At 39.4% G+C, this 20603-nt stretch overlaps 1 protein-coding gene across 2 annotated transcripts in view; it reads right to left on the bottom strand.

The window, feature by feature from the left end:
• Fchsd2 (FCH and double SH3 domains 2) overlaps positions 1-20603 on the bottom strand; it is a 259952-nt gene that overhangs the window by 221313 nt on the left and 18036 nt on the right. For both annotated transcript variants that reach the window (XM_038325845.2, XM_038325826.2), the window contains exon 3: positions 11492-11537. In XM_038325845.2, the coding sequence (XP_038181773.1) occupies positions 11492-11537 (46 nt within the window). The remainder of the gene's footprint in view (positions 1-11491; positions 11538-20603) is intronic.

Genomic DNA, 20603 nt, shown 5'->3' with positions numbered 1-20603 from the left:
CACCATAAGGAAAGGTGTTAGCCAACCAGAACATGACTTTAGTACAATGAGACTAAGGTGCATTGCTCCATGAGACGATGAAGGCCAATAAAAAAAGAAAATAATTGATCAAGAAAATATTTGAACTAGTTGTATAAGAAAGCATTAAGCACAGACCTGCTTTTATGATCATTTCTGTCCCTCACATGGACAGATTATTGATTCAATGCCATATTAGACATAGGAAAGATATTCTGAGGAAGAAAGGTGGGTGTTCAACAACATAGCCTAGGCTCTGAATGCAGGGTGTTTTCATTTATCCATTCACTTTCAAAGTGTTCAGACACACTGCAGCTTTTAATGGACTTGTTGAGTTCACATGTGGATTAAACAGCATTTTAACTGAACCCTCACAAGACAGACAAATGGCTTTAAAAGAGTCCAAAAGAAATACAAACTAAAGAAAATATTAATAATTCAAGTCTGGTCTACAAGATCTAGTTCCAGGACAGACACCAAAGCTACAGATAAACACTGTCTCAAAAAACCAATAATAATAATAATAATAATAATAATAATAATACCCACAATGTATCAGTATACAGGACATGTAAATATCTTAGAAATAATAATATGCTTCTATGTATATGGGGGAGAAGCTTGGTCCAGCCTCAAACTGAAATGTCAGACTTTGTTGACTTCCCATGGGAAGCCTTACCCTCTCTGAGAAGTGGGTACAAAGGGGTGGGGTAGGGGAAGGAGGGAAGTGGGAGGAGAGAGTGGGATCTGGTATTGGTATGTAAAATGAGAAGAGATTGTTTTTAAATGAAAAATATGTTTCTATCACTTAAAATTTTTCACTGACAGGCTATACAATCAAAATACGGGTATTGGACATACAGCTCAGCCACATAGTAACTGCCAAGAATTGGGTAAGGTTCTGGGTTTAATTCCCAGAACCACCAAAGAAGGAGAAAGAGAAAAAGATGATGATGATGATGGTGGTGGTGGTGGGGGCGAAGAACCAACCATTACTCAGATAATCCTACAAAAAGCAAGAATATCTTGCTCACCTTCCTGGACTTAGGGGGAGCTGGGAGGACCTTGGACTTAACATAGTGAAGGGAACCCTGATGGCTCTTTGTCTTGGAGAGGGGTGGAGAGGGGGTATGGGTGGAAGGGAGGGGAGGGAAGGGGGAGGAGGAGGGAAGGAGATGGAAATCTTTAATAAAAAAAAATGAGGAAAAAAAAGCAAGAATATCTGTTAAGAACAATAAACTCTGAACTCAGAAAAAGCAAATACTATGATTCAATTTATGTGAAATATTCAGAATGGGGAAATATATAGGCTGAAAGTAAATGAGATAGATCAAGTGCTGAGAAAAGAAATTGTTTTTCTTTAATGTGATATAGGTATTCTGGAAATGATAGTGGCAGCTGTACAACATCATCAATATATATGAATTCACTAAACAATGGCCTAAATGGGAAACTGTGTCATAGGTCATGAGCTCATCACAAAAAAAACTCCAAAAAACAAAAAAACATCAAATTCACTTGTCAATTCACATTATATGCATATTAAACAGTCTGATCCATGACCTTACTTATTGAGTGCCCTGAAACAGCTAATTATATTACCAGGTTAGACTGTGTCCTTTCACTTTACTGGAGTATCTCCTCCGGATAAAATGAGAAAACTGAGTTTCTCCACTCAAAAAAATGAAGTATCAGCGCTCTCAGAAATTACATAGAGAGATGTGCTCCTGCTAGATAGGGTGGTGCACATCTTTAATCCCAACACTTAGGAGGCAGAGGAAGTCAGAGCTCTGAGTTTGAGGTTAGCCTGATGTACATAATGAGTTCCAGGACAGTCAGGACTATGTAGAGACATTCTGGACACACACACACACACACACACACACACACACACACACGACAGGTAGATGATAGATAGGCAGGCAGGCAGACTGATTTTAAAAAGTGCTCCCCCCCCCAGCATGCTGAGAAACAGTATTAGGATGCTTACCTAGCATGAAAACCTAGTTCAGTCCTCAGCACCACAGAAAGTGGATGAGAAATACAGACAGACGTGGTGGTATACATCTATAATTCAGTACTCAGAAGGCTGAGACAAGAGGATCATGAGTGGGAGGCCAAATTGGGCTACAGAATCAGAGTCAGGCCAGTCTGGGCGATGTAGAAAAACCTCAGTAAGCCAGATATGGTAGCACACACCTTTGATCACAGCACTCAGCAGGCAGAAGCCAGCGGCTCTTTGTAATTCAAGGCCAGAGTGGTCTATATAGGGAGATTTTGCCTCAAAAAGGAAAAGAAAAAAAGTCTAAACAAGTCAACAGAATCTATTCAATGAAAATAAATTGTAAATTGAATTCTATCAGTGATTTTTTTTACTCTCAGAAAATATAAACAGAAAAAAACACTACCTGTATCCCTAAATGCAATCTTTTCAAAAATAATTACTTTTTGGCTGGACAGCAGCGGCGCATGCCTTTAATCCCAGCACTCGGGAGAAAGAGGCAAGTGGATCTCTCCGAGTTCAAAGACTAGCCTTGTCTACAAAACTATTTCCAGGACAGTAAGAACTATTACACAGAGAAACAAAGTCTTTGTCAAAAACCAAAATAAATAAATAATTATCTTTTGTTTCCCAAGTTCATCTATACTCAACAATGAAAAGAAAGAAAAGAAAACTATGATCATGGAAAATTTGTTTCTTTAACTTTGTTTGAATGAATCAATTTAGCACCTCAGAGTCCAGAGTACTAATTATGATATGATAAAACAATTTATTTCTATTATTAGAACTATTATTAGAAATTAATAATGTTAATGTCTGAAACTATATTTTCCATTCACTTAATAAACTATAAGTAAACATTTATCAAGATAATAGAATAGTAAGTTATATAATATACAGAAGAAGCTATGACTGGGGCACATTAGAGTATTCTCAAATACAGAGCAGCAGATGACCTCTTAAGGTAGGATGACACTTCACACTTGATCTGCATTTTGAATGACACAATGTAACTACTGAGGGAAATGCAGAGTCTTTGCAACACACACACATACACACACACACAAATAAATAAATAAATGTAATTTAAAAAAATTTTGAAACAGGGCCTTACTATATATCCCTGGTCAGTCAGCAAGTCGACACACAGACCAGGTTGGCCTTAAATTCGCAGAGTTCCTCCTGCAAGTAAACGATTAAAGGTGTGTACCACCATAACGAGATATAAATCTTTAATATATATATTACATAAAACTAAAAATGTGTGAACATAACAAGTGTAATACCTAATAAAAAGATTTTCTAGTAAAAAAACAAAAAACAAAAAAACGGGGGATTCCTTCAGCAGCCTTCAATATTTATATTTTTGGAGTTGAAGACATGCCTTGAAGGTTAAGAGCACTTGCTTTTTCAAAAGACCTGGGTTTGGTTCCCTGTATCCACATGGTAGGCCACAACCATCCCGAGCTCCAGTTCCATGGAATCTGATGCTCCTTTCTGGCCTCCATAGCCACCAGGCACACATATGGTGCAGAGACATACATGTAGGCAAAACATTCATACACACAAAAATAAATAAATCTTTAAAAAAAGAAAAATGTAGCATATTAAAGGAGCATGCCTTTAATCCCAGCACTCAGGAGGCAAAGGCAGGTAAATATCTGTGAGTTTGAGGCCAGCCTGGTCTACAGAGCGAGTTCCAGGACAGCTAGGATTGTTATACAGAGAAACCCTGTCTCAAAAAACCAGAAAAGGGAGGGAGGGAGGAAGGGAGGGAGGGCGAGAGGAAGGGAGGGAGAGAGGGAAAAAAGATGTATCTTTAACAAAATTTATTAGTTACATAATTCTTCAGCTGTTCTTTGGGCTTGTCTCATTTTCTAGTAGAATTAACAATCATTTGCATCTTATTTTTTAGATTACCTACCAGCCAGAAGTCTAATTTCTATTCAGTCCTTACAACCACCATCATTAAGGCTCCATAAAACATGACAGAATAGTTGGTCATGGTGACTCCCACACTTAAGGAACGTGTGACAGAGAGACTGCTGGGAAGATGAGGCAAGGCTGGGCTACACAGTGAATTAAGAGGCCTTGTCTCAAAAATAAAGTGTCCTGGTTGTGCTCCTGTTTTTGTTAACTATTAACACTTTAAGAACTATGGCCATCTGAAAGCAATGACTATCTGTGATGATGAAAACCCATGAGAACAGAAGTTTACCTCGCTCCCAAATAATCCTTGACCAATAGAAGAAGTCTTAATATATTAACCAGATATTGCTTCAAAATCTTGCTTATGGGGCTGGGGAGATGGCTCAACAGTTAAAAGAACAGGCTGCTCTCCCAGAGAACCCAGGTTTGATTCCCAGCACCCACATGGCAGCTCACAACTGTCTGAAACTCCATTCCAAGGGTTCTGACACCCTCACAACAGGCATATATGCAGGCAAAACACAAACGCACATAAAATAAAAATAAATTATTTTTTTAAATAATTTTAAATAATTTAATTTTAAATATTCTCAAGAACCCTATCCTAAAGTCAGTTCTACCTTACTTCCACCAAGAGTTTCTTTTCCTCCCGTTCTGTGTTTCTGCAAGAGTTAGTCAGCCAATAGATTTTCTGAATGAACACTGGCTCAAAGCTAAGTGTCACTAAAAATAATATCATACAAGATGTTTACAGACATATTTAATTATACCAGATTGGAGCACTCAGGAAACATTGAGATGTCAGTTTCTTGCTCAGTGTTGTATATTCACTGGCGACTTTTTCGTCACCAGTAAATTCAAACCTGATTTCCTAAGAACTCAAAATTTAGCTTCGACATCCTTTGTCATTTCAATTATTTTAAAAGCAAGAATGTGGAAAATATCAGAATAAGAGTTTTGTAGGGCTAGGGGTGTAAAATTACTTTCTCTGCATTGGAGAGAGGGCTCAGCAGTTAAGAGCACTTAATTCTGCCAGGCACTTGGGAGGCAAAGATAGGCAAATCTCTGTGAGTTTGAAGCCAGCATGCTCTACAAAGTGAGTTTCAGGACTGCCAGGACTATACATGAAGAAACTCAGCCTCAAAATAAATGAATGAATGAATGAATGAATGAATGAATGAATGAATAAATAATTTAAAAAATAAACAAAAACCAGAAACAAACAAAGAAAACAGTTTTCCCTGCTTTAGAGGATGGAGCTGGTTCCCAGTACCCACATCAGGCACTACACATCCATCTTCAACTTTAGCTCCACAAATTCCAACAAATTCTTCTGACCCCAATAAACATCCCCAAATATATGGCAGACACTCAGACACACACATACACATGAATAAAAATAAAAATAAATCTTAAAAACTTACTTGGTCCTTTTATTTTTCCCTTTTAAAATGCACTTGTGAGGAAGGAAGGCACAACAGATAAAAGCAGTAGCTACACAAACCTGAAGGTCAAAGTTTGATCCCAGAACCTACATAAAAAGCCAAATATGGTGGTGACTTACATCTGTAATCCCAGCATCCTACAGCTAAATAAGAAGTAGACACAGAGAACTGGCTTGAAGATAGAGGACCTGTTAGCCTGGAGCACACAGCAGAGCAGCAGAAACGACACACCCACCTCAACAAAGTGGGATTAAGAACTGACTCCTAGAAGTTGCTGCATGCCCTCACACTCACATCATCGAGCGAGCAGCAGGCATTTATGTGCCCAAGGACTAAATTATTTGAAGGGAGTAGAGTCTGCAACTATAAAAAGAATAACAGTAACTAGTTCAAAATGGTTACTGGGGGTCTGGAGGGATGGCTCAGCCATTAAAGGCTAGGCTCACAACCAAAAATAGGAGTTCGGTTCCAGCATCCACGGCTGTCCCTCCAGGTAAATTAAAAAAAAAAAAAAAGGTTACTGGGAAACACAAATTACTGTGTATAAAGTACTTAGGTGGCTGGAGAGATGATGACTCAGTGGTTAAAAACACTGACTACTCTTCCAGAGGACCCAGGTTCAATTCCCAGAACTCATATGGCAGCTCACAACTGTCTGTAACTCCAGTACCAGGGGATCTGATACCCTCACACAAACATACAAGCAAGCAAAACACCAACAAAATAAATAATAATAAAAGAAAAGCAAAAATGCTTAGAATAATGCCTGACATCTAAAGCCTCAATCTATTTTATTTAACTTATATTAGAAAGAAGAGTCTGCACAACTGGAACCTATATACAGAGGTGAAACAGGAGAAATTAAAACAAAGCAACAAACAGGTTTTGATCAATTAGAGCAGGGGACTCACACTCAATTTATAGAATCAAACAAATTAGCAAAAAAACATGCAGACTAATATGCCTAATAAAAAAGGACTGCCAAAGAAGGGAGCTAAGTAAGAAGGTGCCCATCCATGTCACGGCTTGTACAAAGCGACTGTCAGCAGACTCACTGGTGGGAATATAACCAGAGAACAACTGGCTATGAAACAACAGCAGCAACAACACTCACAGGAGTGTCCCCGCTACTGTAAGGATGAAGAAACCTCATCAGTATGTCATGGTGCAGTGGCACTCCCTGAAATCAGATGCTATCAAAGTCTACTGAACGTCTGATTTACAGGTCCCCAACCAGCATCTGCTCGGGACTTCACAGACCTGTGCTTCAGAGTGCAGCTATCAGTGCTTTCTGAGAAGGCCAGCGAGGCCCATCTGGACGGCCTTTTTGAAGACACCAATCAACTATGCCAAAAGATATCCAGCTAGCAGGCCCCATGTACATTGAACTTACATAAGAGTCCCAATGAGAGGAAAAAAAAAAAAAATCCCCTCTTCAATGATGTGGGAGAGTCTTCTGTTTGTGTTGATTTCATTCGTTAATAAAGAAACTGCCTTGGCCCATTTAATAGGCCAGCCCTTAGGTGGGTGGAGTAGACAGAACAGGAAGAAGGAAGTGAGGTAGATGGCTCAGATAATTGCCCCGCCTCTCCTCTCTGGGACAGTCACCATGAAGCCAGCCACCAGGTCAGACATGCTGAATCTTTCCCAGTAAGGCACCACTTCGTGGTGCTACACAGATTATTAGATATGGGTTAATCAAGATGTGAGTAAGAGGCTGGAACTAATGGGCCAGGCAGTGTTTAAATGAATGCAGTTTGTGTGTTGTTATTTCGGGGCATAAGCTAGCCAGGCGGCTGGGAGCCGGGTGGGAATGCAGCCCGCAGCTCATTCACTACACTCTTCTGTTTCTAAATACTAGTTATTTTCTTCCACAGGGTGGCATTGGCAGTTTTTCCATTTTCATTTGTATATGACTCTCATATGTAAGATGTAAAGCACTAGCACACATCAGAATGTTTCGGTGAACATGTTTCAACAATTCAACCCTAAGACAATTATAACAAACCTGTTAAAATTTTCTGGGGAAAAAAGGAGTAAGAAATTAAAAGCGTAAAAATTAAAATAAGCATTGAGACATGGTGGCACAGACCTGTTAATCCTAACTGGGTGGTTAAGGCAAGAGTCAGGTTAGCCTGGACTACAGAAGTGAGTTCCAGGACAGCCAAGAAGGAAAGGAGGAAGGGAGGAAGGAAAAACAGGCATGCTTTCTCCAAGAGTCTCAAAACCACGGCTCTAGTCTAAATTCTTCCCTCTCCACTATTTTATGCTGGCCTAACCAAGAATCATTAAAATAGAAACAGGATATGGAGAGGAAGAGAATAAAAGCAGAATAAGAAATTTTTGCTTTGTTTTTCAAGACAGGGTTTCTCCGTGTAGCCCTGGCTGTCCTGTAACTAGCTCTGTAGACCAGGCTGGCCTCAAACTCAGAGATCCGCCAGTCTCTGCCTCCTAAGTACTAGGATTAAAGACGTGCATCACCACTGCCTGATTAAGCAATTATTTTTTACTCACTTCTTTAAAAGATGTGCTACAGAACAGCCATAGAAAGATGAAAGTCTAGCAAATCTATGTACCTAGGAAGAACAAATTTACTCACATCAACAATTTCTTCTAACACAGCTTCACAACTTTAAAAATTAAACTATATAAAAATAACTGAGAGACAAACATTAGCCTGTTCCTTCCTATTATATTTCTAACACTTCTGTAAGCCAAAGGAAATAAGATAATAAAATCATTTTTAAGAGCATCGATAAAAATATAATAGTAATCCCCTCAATTTTATTTGGATGAGCTTTCTTAGTAGTTACCTTTTATCCCTATTTACATGATAAGCACGGAAGAGAAAAAAAAAGCTTCAAGTATATAGTACATGTATTTCTCTAATAGCGCAGAAAAGCTAACTGTAAGAAGCTGAACTGGCTACACTTTGAGCCTCTACACAAATGGAATTCACTAGAGACTTTCTATCACATATATGCATTCTCTAGTACCATGCTCAAACTGTCCGTAAGTCTATTTCTTAAAAGAATAAAAATAGTAAAGTTTTAGGTGTCACAGGGTGATATTACAGGGTAACTGCCAACATGAGTATGTTTATTCTATGTGTGTCCTTCAGCAAGGAACCGCCCTTAAAGTACACAATCTTTTCCTGTTCTTTCTCTCCAACCACAGTAACCTTTTGTACCCTTCCTTCACTAGCAACGTTCTGCCAAAGACTACAGGAAGTACATTAATACACAGAACTTGCCTGCAGCAACTTCAGTTTGAATACTACAAATGAATTTACAAACACTTCAGTGGCTAGTTTTATCTTCAAGCCAGACTTGATTTTACCCTAAGATTTAGTGCTATTTGATGATCTTTTGGGGCTACTATTTTCAGAGATCCAACTGTTATATCTGTATAAACAGACATTCGAGTCATCTGCTATTTCTGGAGACTTACAAAGTGAACTTTATAAACCACGCTTAAAAAGTAAAACATTAATACTTCTGTAGGAAATCAAAACTGGGAGACTCTGTCTCATTCATATATACACACACAAACATATACATATATTTATATATAAATTAAAAATTGATAAATTGGAAAAGAGAAACAAATGATAAATATATATGAAAATGAAACCCTTTACTCTGTATGCTAAATTAAAATTTTTAAATAAAATTTTTTTAAAAAACTGGTAAAGTAATAAAGAAAATAAAAAGTTCAAGCATTTAAATTAGAATTCCTCTTTTTTTCCTTTCTCTTTCCTTTCTCCTTCAGTGCTAGAGATCAAACTCAAAGTCTTACACATCATGGGCATGTACTCTGAGCTCCATCACCAACCTCCATTTCTTTCAGTAAAATAAAACGATCTTGAATACTTATTTACTTACTTGTCTTTTGCGTGTAGGCATAGGTGTGTATGAGTGCATATGGTGGTCAAAGGACAAGTCTCCACTGTCAGTCCTCAAATTCCACCTTGTTTGAGATATGGTCTCTTTTTATTTGTGCCCATGTATGCCAGTGTGCTTCCAGGAATTCTCTTCTCCACCTCCTATCCACTATAGGAGCATAGACACATGCTACCTCATCTGGCTTTTTGTAGATTCTGAGGAGCAGCTCAGGTCATCACAATTATACAACAAGCAACTGATTTCCTATACCATCTTCTCAGCCCAGCCTTCCTATTTAGATGATACACTAACAATAAATAACAGCTGAAATTGTGAACCTCCCAAAAAGGACCATTAGACAGTACAATGACAGAGGTAATACCATGGGAAAGTCCCACAATAATGGCAAATGCCGAAATTTCCAACTGACTTTAAATGTTTATATAGGAGCTAGAGAGCTGGCTGATGAGGGATGTCCTTCTGTATGTGCTGCTTTTGTTGGTTGATGAATAAAGCTGTTTGGGCCAATGGCTTAGCACAGTAAAGCCAGGCAGGAAATCAGAACAGAGATGAGTAGGCAGGGTCAAAAAGACACTATGTAGCTGCCAGAACCTTACTGGTAGGCCACAGCCTCATGGAGATACACGGATTAATAGAAATGGGTTAATTTAAGATGTAAGAACCAGCTAGAAATATGCCTAAACTATCGGCCAAGCAGTGTGTAATTAATATAGTTTCTGTGTTATTATTCGGGTCTAGGCAGCCAGGAAACAAACACATGGTCTCTGTTTACAGATGGCTCAGTGGTTAAGAACACTGGATGCTCTTACAGAGGATCCAGGTTTGATTCTCAGCATGCATGTGGAGGTTCATTAACTGTTTATCACTCCAATCCTAGGGGATCTGATGCAGGCAGATTTCTGTGAGTTCAATGCCAGCCTGGTCTACAAAGAGAGTTACAGGACAGGCTCCAAAGCTACAGAGAAACCTTGCCTCAAACAAACAAACAAATATATATATATATATATGTATGCATGTATGTATGTGTGTATATATATATATATATAAACAAAAATTAAGACAAATTCAATGATTTGTCTTTTGTTTTTTTTTTTTTTTTTTTTTTTTGGTTTTTCGAGACAGGGTTTCTCTGCAGCTTTAGAGCCTGTCCTGGAGCTAGCTCTTGTAGACCAGGCTGGTCTCGAACTCACAGAGATCCGCCTGCCTCTGCCTCCCGAGTGCTGGGATTAAAGGCATGCGCCACCACCGCCCGGCTCAATTTGATTTTTCTTTAAGCTTTGCCAAATACTTCAATGTAATAAACTTTCATACTTACAGAAGAGTAGCAAAATTTGGCATAGCAAAAAAAAAAAAAAAAAGTAGAGGAAATAATTTTGGAAGTTTTAAGAATCTATTATCAATACTGGAGATTCAACCATGAAAACTGACCCATATCTATATTTATTAACCTACCACAGCCACCAAAACAAATCATAAAATCTTATTAGGCTCAACATCACTTATGTAGCATTAGCACTACATAATCCTAAGTACTGGAGTTCAGACCCCTAGTACCCATGTAAATATGAGGCCAGCATGTGGCCCATGTGTAATCCCAGCACTCCGAGGTACAGACAGGGGATCCCTGGAACAAGCTGTCTAGCTATACTAGCTTTGCCAGCCCTAGGTTCAAGTGAGAAACTTTATCTATGATCTTCTTTATTATAAGGAACAATGAAGCCTTACTTTAGGATTTAAATGGATTTTAAAAAAAATGAATTTTGGCAGGGCCTGGGGAGGGCACATGGCTTTAATCCAAGCACTCACAAGACAGAGGCAGGCAGTTCTATCTCGGTGAGTTGAAAGCCAGGCTGCTCTACACAGACAGTTTAGTATCAGTCAGGATAACATGGTCAGAGCTTGTCTTTAAAAAATGAATGAATAAATGAAGAGCTGACTGGTGGTATACCTTTACCCCAAGCATTCGGGGAGACAAAGGCAAGTAGATCTCTAAGTTTAAGGCCAATCTGTAGAATTCCAGGACAGTCAGTTCTATACAGAGAACCCTATCCAAAAAAAAATTTAAGGGAACCAAAGGAAGACAGTCACAAGTGGGCAAGCAGCAAAAAGGATTCCAAGGTTCTCCTTGACAGGAGATCTGATCTAAGTCAGGCAGAGGTATACCTAGGACAGGTACTCAGCCCCACACTCACCTGTGCATACTCTCTTTCAATAGCAGCCTTCTTCTGACTGAAAGTCCTAGAAATACAAACAAATATTAATCACCAAAAGCAGAACTTTAAAACCTCATGAAAATTTATTGACACAGCTTTAAATACTGCTTTGTAAGATATCTAAATAGAGTGGAAAAATGATTCCTCTCTATGAGCTCGGGAACAGAGGGAACCATGCCAGAATATTCTCTGCAGTTTTTCACAGGAGATATACAGTAACAAGTACAAGGCCACTGGAATCTATGGTGTAAGGATAAACTTTCTATACATTCATTATTTCAGATTCTATGGCTACATGCTCATATTTTAACACTTGTAACTGGGCACAATGGTGTTTGACTACAGCTTGACTACAGTTTGACTCCTGGATCTACTTCCCAAGTGCTGGAGTTACATGCCCCACTACACCGGCATTTTTACATGTGTTCTAAAGATGGAACTCCAATCCTCATGCTTATGAGTGCTCTACTGAGCCATCCTCCAAACCCATTTAGCTTACATTTAAGATTTATCCAAGTAGCATGTATCAATATTTCATTTTTTACTGCTGAATACTAATCCACTATATGATTATACCACATTTTGTTTATCCCTTGATCTAGTGATAGATGTGAGTCGTTTTCACATCTTAGCTATTAAAAATAATACTGCCACAAGCACCCAAATTTCTACCTGCACACATACACATTATACATACATACAATAGTGCACAGTGAGGAGGTCAGAGGACAACTTTGCTGCATTGGTTCCCTCCTTACACCTTTATAAAGATTCTGATGATTGAACTCAGGTCATCAGGATTTACCCACTGAGTCATCTTGTTGGCCTGAGATATGTATTTTAAATTTTCTTGTGTATGTATAAGTAGAAGAGTTAAATCATATGATAATTTGCTTCAACTTTTGAGAAACTATAAGAATAATTTCAATCACAAGTATAATATTTTGTATTAATTGTATATTTTTAATTTAATAGCTAAACTCAAGAAACTAATATTTCAAAATAAGCCATGTATGGTAGGTAGTACATACCTACAATCCCAGCATCCTGGGAGGGTCAAAAAGGAAGATCACAAGTTTGAGGCCAGTCTGGCCAGCTTGGCAAGACCTTGTCTCAAAATAAAATGAGAAGGACTAGGGATGTAGTACAGTAGTAGAGCACTTGCCTAGAATGTATGAGAGCTGACCTCCCAAAGTCACGAACATTCTTTGGGTTTGTTTTAAATGGACGCACCCTAGATAGCCCACACTGGCCTCAAACTCCCCATCTTCTTACCTCAACGTCCTAAGTGCTGGGATTATAACCATGTGCCACCACACCCAGCTACAAATGTTCTTTTTATTTCTTAATGTGTGTGTATGTGTGGGTGTATAAATGTGTGCACTGTGTGTGTATGTGTGCATGCGCACAGAGACAAGAGGCATTGAATTCCCAAGGAGATAGAGATTTAGGAGGCTGTGAGCCACATGACATGGGTGCTAGGAATTAAACTGGGATCCTCTAAAGCAGTGGTTGAGGACCTTCTTAACACTGCGACCCTTTAATACAGCTCCTCATGTTGTAAACAACCATAAAATTATTTTTGTTGATAAATTATAATTCTACCTTTGCTACTGCTATGAATTGTAATGTAAATATCTGTGTTTTCTGATGGTTTTAGGTGACCCCTATAACCCCAACGTGATCACAACCGATAGGTTAAGAATCACACTGGGCAGTGGTGGCACACGCCTTTAATCCCAATACTCTGGAGGCAGAGGCAGGAGGATCTCTGTGAGTTCAGAGGCTAGCCTGGTCTACAAAGTGAGTTCTAAGACAGGCTCCAAAGCTACAGAGAAACCTGATCTCGAAAAACCAAAAAGAAGGAAATTCTAAAAGAACAATATGTGCTCTTAACCTCTGGGTCTCCACTCCATAGATAATAGGTGTCCTTAGTGTCAACTAGAACAGAGGCTCTTACGGGCTATCTATGCAGCTCAGTGGTAGAAACTTTGCTTAGCACATGAAAAAATATGATCAGAATAATGGTTGCTGACTGGAAATTTCTTTAAAAAAAAACCAAAAAGTTAGCAGGCGAGGGGGTACATGCCTTTAATCCCAGAGGAAGGCCTATCTCTGTGATTTCAAGGCCAGACTGGTAACAGAGTGAGTCCCAGGACAGTCAGGGCTAATACACAAAGAAACCCTGTCTCCAAAACCAAGGCCAGGCAGTGGTGGTGCATGCCTTTAATCCTATCACTCGGGAGGCAGAGGCAGGTGAATCTCTGTAAATTCGAGGCCAGCCTGGTCTACAAGAGCTTTTTCCAGGGCAGGCTCCAAAGCTACAGAGAAACCCTGTCTTGAGGGAAAAAAAATTAATTTGTTGCATCAATGTAATCTCCAGTCATTAGGAAAAAAGGCATAGAATAATGAATCCTTCACAGAAAATATTCATTTTATTTTATTCAAATTCACCAGGGGAATTTAACTATAGCAGATATGGCCTACAAAATGTACTTCTTAAATCAGAAGCCCTGAAAATAAAAATTATTCCTTAATGTATACGCTGCAAAGTGAATATTATGAAAAAAAGTAAAATCTTGTTTATAACTCTCAGAGCTCTTAGATGACTTGTGGACAAACACAGCAATCCTACGTATTTACTTATCGATCCATCCTTATGGATGTGTGAATGCATATATATGCATATATATATATGTATATATATGCATATATACATATATATATATGCATATATATACAGGCACAATATAATATAATATATATATTTAGTTTTTTGCATGTTTGTTTGTTTAGATTAGGTCCTGTCAAGTAACCCAGACTGGCCTCAAAGTCCCCCTCCTCCTGCCTCTACCTGCCAAGTGCTATAAATACAGATATACACCACTATACCTCTGTCTAAGCAGTAATACTGTCAAAGAAATTTGTTTTTCTGAACAATAAATCCAAACAGTAAGTTTGAAATATTCGAATGCTTTTTGTTGCTTCACTTAGAGCTCTCCACAAAAAGCAGAAGAGACATAAGGTAATCCTTAAAGGCCCAGGACTTTTAGAATGGTAAGCAATTATTCACTTCAACTTAAGGTCACCATCTGCAGTGGTCCCTAAACAAGTCCGTCTGACCTCTCCAGCTACACAGGAACTAAACTTAGGGTCCTCCAATATAAAGCTTTTTGTTTGCCTCAAAAATCTGTCACTGTGGCTGCCTTCTTCAGTGGTCTCAGCTCTACCTTCTGAACAGCATACTATAGCTTCCCCCTGGGGATTTGCTGCTTTCCTGGACACTCTCTTTTATTAACATAAAGATGCTTTCTTCTTAAACTTCATGAGCTAACTAGATGGATTCAAGTTTTCCTTCTGTAGTTTTTTTACCTCTGCCAGTGTTCAGACCTCAAGGAAGTAGGGTGTTGCTCTGGATAAGGCTTTGGATGAAGGCAATTCAGATTTTTTTTTTTCTCATGGTTTATTTTTTTTTATATTTAAAAATTTCCATCTCCTTCCCTCCTCCTCCCCCCCTCCCTCCCCTCCTTCTCCCCTTTCTCTCCCCTCCTTCTCCCCCTTCCCTCCCCTCCCCTCCACCCATACCTCCCCTCCCTCCCTCTCAAGGCCAAGGAGCCATCAGGGTTCCCCACTCTATGCTAAGACCAAGGTCCTCCCAACTCCCCCCAGGTCCAGGAAGGTGATCGACCAAGCTGAGAAGGCTCCCACAGAGCCCATCCATGAAGAACAATCAGAGCCCAGAGCCATTGTCCTTTGCTTCTCAGTCAGCCCCCGCTGTTGGCCACACTCAGAGAGACGGGTTTGGTCGCATGATCCATCAGTCCCATTCCAACTGGAGTTGGTGATCAGATTTGATCTAAGCAGACAATGGAAACTTTTGTGCCTTCCCTTTCTCCTATCATTTGTGTCCCCTGAAGTGGCAATTTTAAATTTCCTTCACCAACTTTTCCTTTTAGTCACAGTTTGGCTGTTTGGCACAAATGCTATCTTTCAAGATGCCTTACCCACTAATCTTAATCATCGTTAGCTTTTGCCTTCAAGTGAAACACATGCAACCCTCCCTTTCAAGTGGCTGTTTTCAATACAGTTGGAGTAGGGAAGCAGAGAATGAAAAAGTCTGGCATCAGCTGATGAGTAGAGCAGTTGAAGAGTCAGAACACACACTTGATGTGGGTACAGGTTATGGTACTTCACAGCAGATATAATAGTACCATGAAGGAGCAATGGCTACAGAGCAATATATAAATAAATAATAATTGGAAAGTTGTCAATACTTCAAGAATTATCAATATATGACTGAGACAGGCAGTGGTGGTACACGCCTTTAATCCCAGGCAGGGATTAAAGTTCTTTGAGTTCTTAGACCAGCGAGTTCCAGCACAGCCAGAGCTGTTACACAGAGAAACCTTCTCTTGAAAAACAAAACAAAAAAAGTGAGACACAAAGCGGCAAGCCTCTAGACAAATAGTACCAAGTAATTTATTTAGCTATCACAAACCTTTCATTAAATTTTTAATAATAATTAATAATAATAAAATTTTATTTTGTTTTACTTTAGTGTATCTCATTTTATTTTGTGGGATGAATTCTCACTACAATTCATTGCCAAGGCTGGTTTTAAACTCGTAGGCTGAGACTTTTCCGAAAAAGCTAGACTACAGACATGAACTACCACATCCAGACTCAAAGTTTCTGAAAAACAAAACAAATAAAACAACAACAAAAACAACCCACAGTACTCTGAAGCACAACAAAATAAGGTATGTCAGCATAAAGATTGAGACTTGAACCCCGCTTCGAAAGGATTCACTAACAGAAGGCCTACAAATGCTACTACAGACATACAATGACAAATAGGAACTACTCTTGTTTCTTAAGAACTAGATCCCCTTATTTTTCCTGACTATACTTCAGTTCCTTAACAATAAAATAAGACAATAAAGCCAGAATCCTTCTGTCTACAATCATGTCTACAATCCCAGCACTGAGGAAGCTACAGAATTATTCTAAGTTTAAAACTAACCTGGGCTACAAAACGATTTCCAGCTCAGTCTAGGCTATACAAAGAGATTCCACAGTGCAGAATGTGTTCTAGTGTAAAAGACAGAGCTTACCTCATAGAATTATAAAAAATTAATTAGTACATTTTTAAAGTACTTAGAACAAGCAGCACATGGTAAATATAAATTTATTTATTAAATAAGTAAAAATATATTCCACATCAACATTACAAAATTAAAATCTAGTTTTAATATTTTGACTAGTTGAATATAAAAAATACTAACATAACAAAAATGTGTATTTTAAAGTACTATAGTCTCTCGCTCTCTTTTTTTTTGTTTTCAAGACAGGGTTTCTTTGTGTAACAACCCTGGTTATCCTGGAACTCACTCTGCAGACCAGGCTAGCCTTGAACTCACAGAGATCTGCCTACCTCTGCCTCCCAAGTGCTAGGATTAAAGGTGTTGGACACTATGACCCAGCAATACTATAGTCTTAAATGACAGGAAAAAAAAAAGCTCAAATCCTCCCTTTCTCAGAAACTAACCAAAGGTAATAAATAGAAATAAAATGAAAAACTAATAAAGACTGGAAAAAAAAAAGAAAAAAAAATCATAAATGTACAGTCAGACATGTGGTTTAACACCTAGCTTCCCAGCTCTCAGGAGACTGAGGCAGAAGCACTTCCACAGGCTTACACATTGAGAAAAGAAGTTCTTATGATCTACAGCAAAACCAGATACATACAATATATAAGCAGAAAATAAGTCAAAAGGAAAGACACCTGGATAACAAGCGAAAAGGGAGGCTGCAAGTCTCAAATGAAGGAGGGACATTTCTTCACAGCAGTTAAGTCATAAAACTCATGGGCTGGGGAGAGAGAGCGTTTCTTTCCTACTTTAAAGAAGTGGAGACAGAACTGAATTAGAAATTATACATAATTCCTAATTATTAGACTATCGGTGCAGAAATGCAAATCTGTACTGCAAGCAGCAGCCTCTTAGACTGGCTAAGGAGAAAGCAGCAGTGTGTGTGTGTGTGTGTGTGTGTGTGTGTGTGTGTGTCCCCAGGTCCTGTGTTTCAAGGTCCAGGTGGGCCTTGAAATCACAACCTTCCTAATTCAACCACCCAAGAGCTAGGATAACAGATATGCATGCATGGCCACTAAAATAAAATTGTTTTCAAACTCATATATGCTAACCTGCTCTTAAAGAAACTACTATAAAACTAGACAACAGCAGCCACTGTGGCTGCCAATCTCTGATATCCCATAAATGCTATAGGAGAAAAACACCATATTCAAGAAACAACCAAAACAGGAGAAACATAAATAGAACATTTTAAATAAAAGGGAAGTGGGGAGAACCAGAAGTAAAACATGCTCACTGCCTTGGTATCGTGGTGCACATACCTGTAATCCCAACACTGATTACTAGCTTGCTCCTCCCCATCTGCTAAGCCTGCTTTCTTATATAACCCCGAACCACCTGCTTAGTGAACCCAGCCCTCCCACATCAATCACTAATCAGGAAAATGCATCAGAGATTTTCCCACAGGCAATCTGACGGAGGTATTTTCTCAACCAAGAAACCAAGCAATACATCAAAAGAACCATGCACATGAGCCCAGTGGTAGGGCAGTTGTCTAGAAAATCCAAGCCCTTGGGTCCAACTCCCAACACCAGAAAATTCATCAAATAATCAATCAATCAATCAATTAATTAATTAAAACACATGCCTTTACTCCCAGCATTTGGGAGGCAAAAGATTTCTGTGGGTGCAAGACTAACATGGTCTATCTATCAAGTTCAAGACTAGCCAGGCCTAAATAGTAAGAAATCGTCTCAAAAGCAAAAAGGTAGGGAGATAAATTTTACTGTATATAAACAAAATCCTCAATAATGTCACAAGAAATTAAAAAGCAGTAAGTACTATCATTCTTAAGTCCCTACTGTTTGAAAACCCCAAAACACTAACTTTTTTGAATGTGTTGGGAGTGGGGAGATGGCTCAGTTTGCCATACAAACATGAGGAAAAATTCCCAGTACTCAGGAAAAATCCAAGTGCTGGGGAGATGGAGACAGGAGAAACTAGGACTGACTGGCCAGCTAGTCTAGCTGAATCAGTAAGCTCCATGTTAAATGATAGACACTATCTCAAAAGTAACATGAAAAGCACTGGGGAAGACATCACACACACACACACACACACACACACACCTTGCAACCACCTACACACAAACACTAAACATACACACACAAAAGTTAGGTTTTACCATTTCTGAAAACTTACCCAACTTCCATTTTTATGAGATCTACTCAGTTTTAATTTAGAACAGAAATCACTAACTGAAATCAGATTCTAGATCAAATATCATCATCTATACTCCCAAAACACTTATTCATCTTACGACATGATGGAGGAGTGTCTATGTGTTACTTTCATTATTAATAAAGAAACTGCCTTGGCCCTTTAAGAGACAGAAAATTAGGTAGGCGGAGTAGACAGAACAGAATGCTTGGTAGAAGGCAGGGGGCAGACGCTTCAGGCAGTCGCCATATGCAGTCGCCATGCTTCTCCTCTCCGAGATGGACGCAGGTTAAGATCTCTCCTGGTAAGCCACCTCTCGTGGTGCTATATAAATTACTAAATATGGGTTAAAGCAAGATATGAGAATCAACCAATAAGAAGCTACAGATAACGGGCCAGGGGCCAGGCAGTAATGAATACAGTTTCTGTGTAATTATTTTGGGTAAAGCTAGCCAGGTGGTGGGCCACAGCCGGCCGCTCCATCTACAATGACACTGCATTGAAAAACCTGAATTTCAATTCGTGCCCGGTAATCTTGACTACTTCCATTATCCAGGAGGATGACTATCTGTTTTGCTTTGGGTTCACCTTCTTATTTATCTTCTCTAGGATCACGAATTATAGGCTCGATGTCCTTTATTTATGGCTAGAAACCAATTATGAGTGAGTACATCCCATGTTTATCTTTTTGGGTCTGGGGGAACTTGGGGGCAGGGTGGGATGGGGGTAAGGGGAGATGGGGAGAGAAAAATATGAAGGGGAGGATGGGGAGAGCGTGGGTGAATGGGATGGTTGGGATACAGGAAGGGTGGATATGGGAGCAGGGTAGTATATATCTTAATTAAGGGAGACATTTTAGGGTTGGCAAGAGACTTGACTCTAGAGGGGTTTTCAGGTATCCAGGGAAATGCCCCCAGCTAGTTCCTTGGGCAGCTGAGGAGAGGTAGCCAGAAAAGGCCAGATCCTATAGTCATACTGATGAATATGTTGCATATCACCATAGAACCTTCATCTGGCGATAGATGGAAATAGAGACAGGTGCACGGGACGGAGCACCCAAGATCCAAATGAGAAGCAGAAGGAGGGAGAACATGAGCAAGGAAGTCAGGACTGTGAGGGGTGCTCCCACCCACCAAGATGGTGGGGCTGATCTAATCAGAGCTCACCAAGACCAGCAGGACTGGGACTGAAAAAGCACGGGATAAAACCGGACTCCCCGAACATGGCGGACAATGAGGGCTGCTGAGAAACCAAGGACAATGGCACTGGATTTGGCTCCAAGTACACATTCTGGCTTTGGAGGGGCCTAGCCTGATTGGATGCTCACCTTCCTAGACCTGGATGGGGGGGGTGGGGGGAGGAACTTGGACTTCCCTCAGGGCAGGGAACCCTTACTGCTCTTCGGACAGGAGAGGGAGGAGGAGTGGAGGGGGGAGGGGGAGGTAAATGGGAGGAGGGGAGGAGGTGGAAATTTTTAATATAAAAAAATAAAGCTATCAAACATGAAAAAATAAAAAATAAATAAAAAACTTGAATTTCTGTATCCCCACTCCTCTCCCTCCCCTGAATGTCCAGAGATTGTGCTACGTACATCAGGGTAGCCTCAAACTCACATAGATCCACCTGTCTCTGCTTCCTGTATGCTGATATTAAAAGTGTGCACCACCATGCATGGTACTTATCTCTCTCATACAGTGTTTTTATATCCACAAGCATTCATCTTTATGCTGACACAGAAATTTTCAATTAAATTGAAATTAATGTATATAAAACTTATAGAT

This window comes from Arvicola amphibius, chromosome 1 (assembly GCF_903992535.2).
Source record: "Arvicola amphibius chromosome 1, mArvAmp1.2, whole genome shotgun sequence".
In the NCBI taxonomy this organism is placed as follows: Eukaryota; Metazoa; Chordata; class Mammalia; order Rodentia; family Cricetidae; genus Arvicola; species Arvicola amphibius.
Note: the sequence above shows the minus strand (reverse complement) of the source record. Positions and strands in the feature narration are given on the sequence as shown.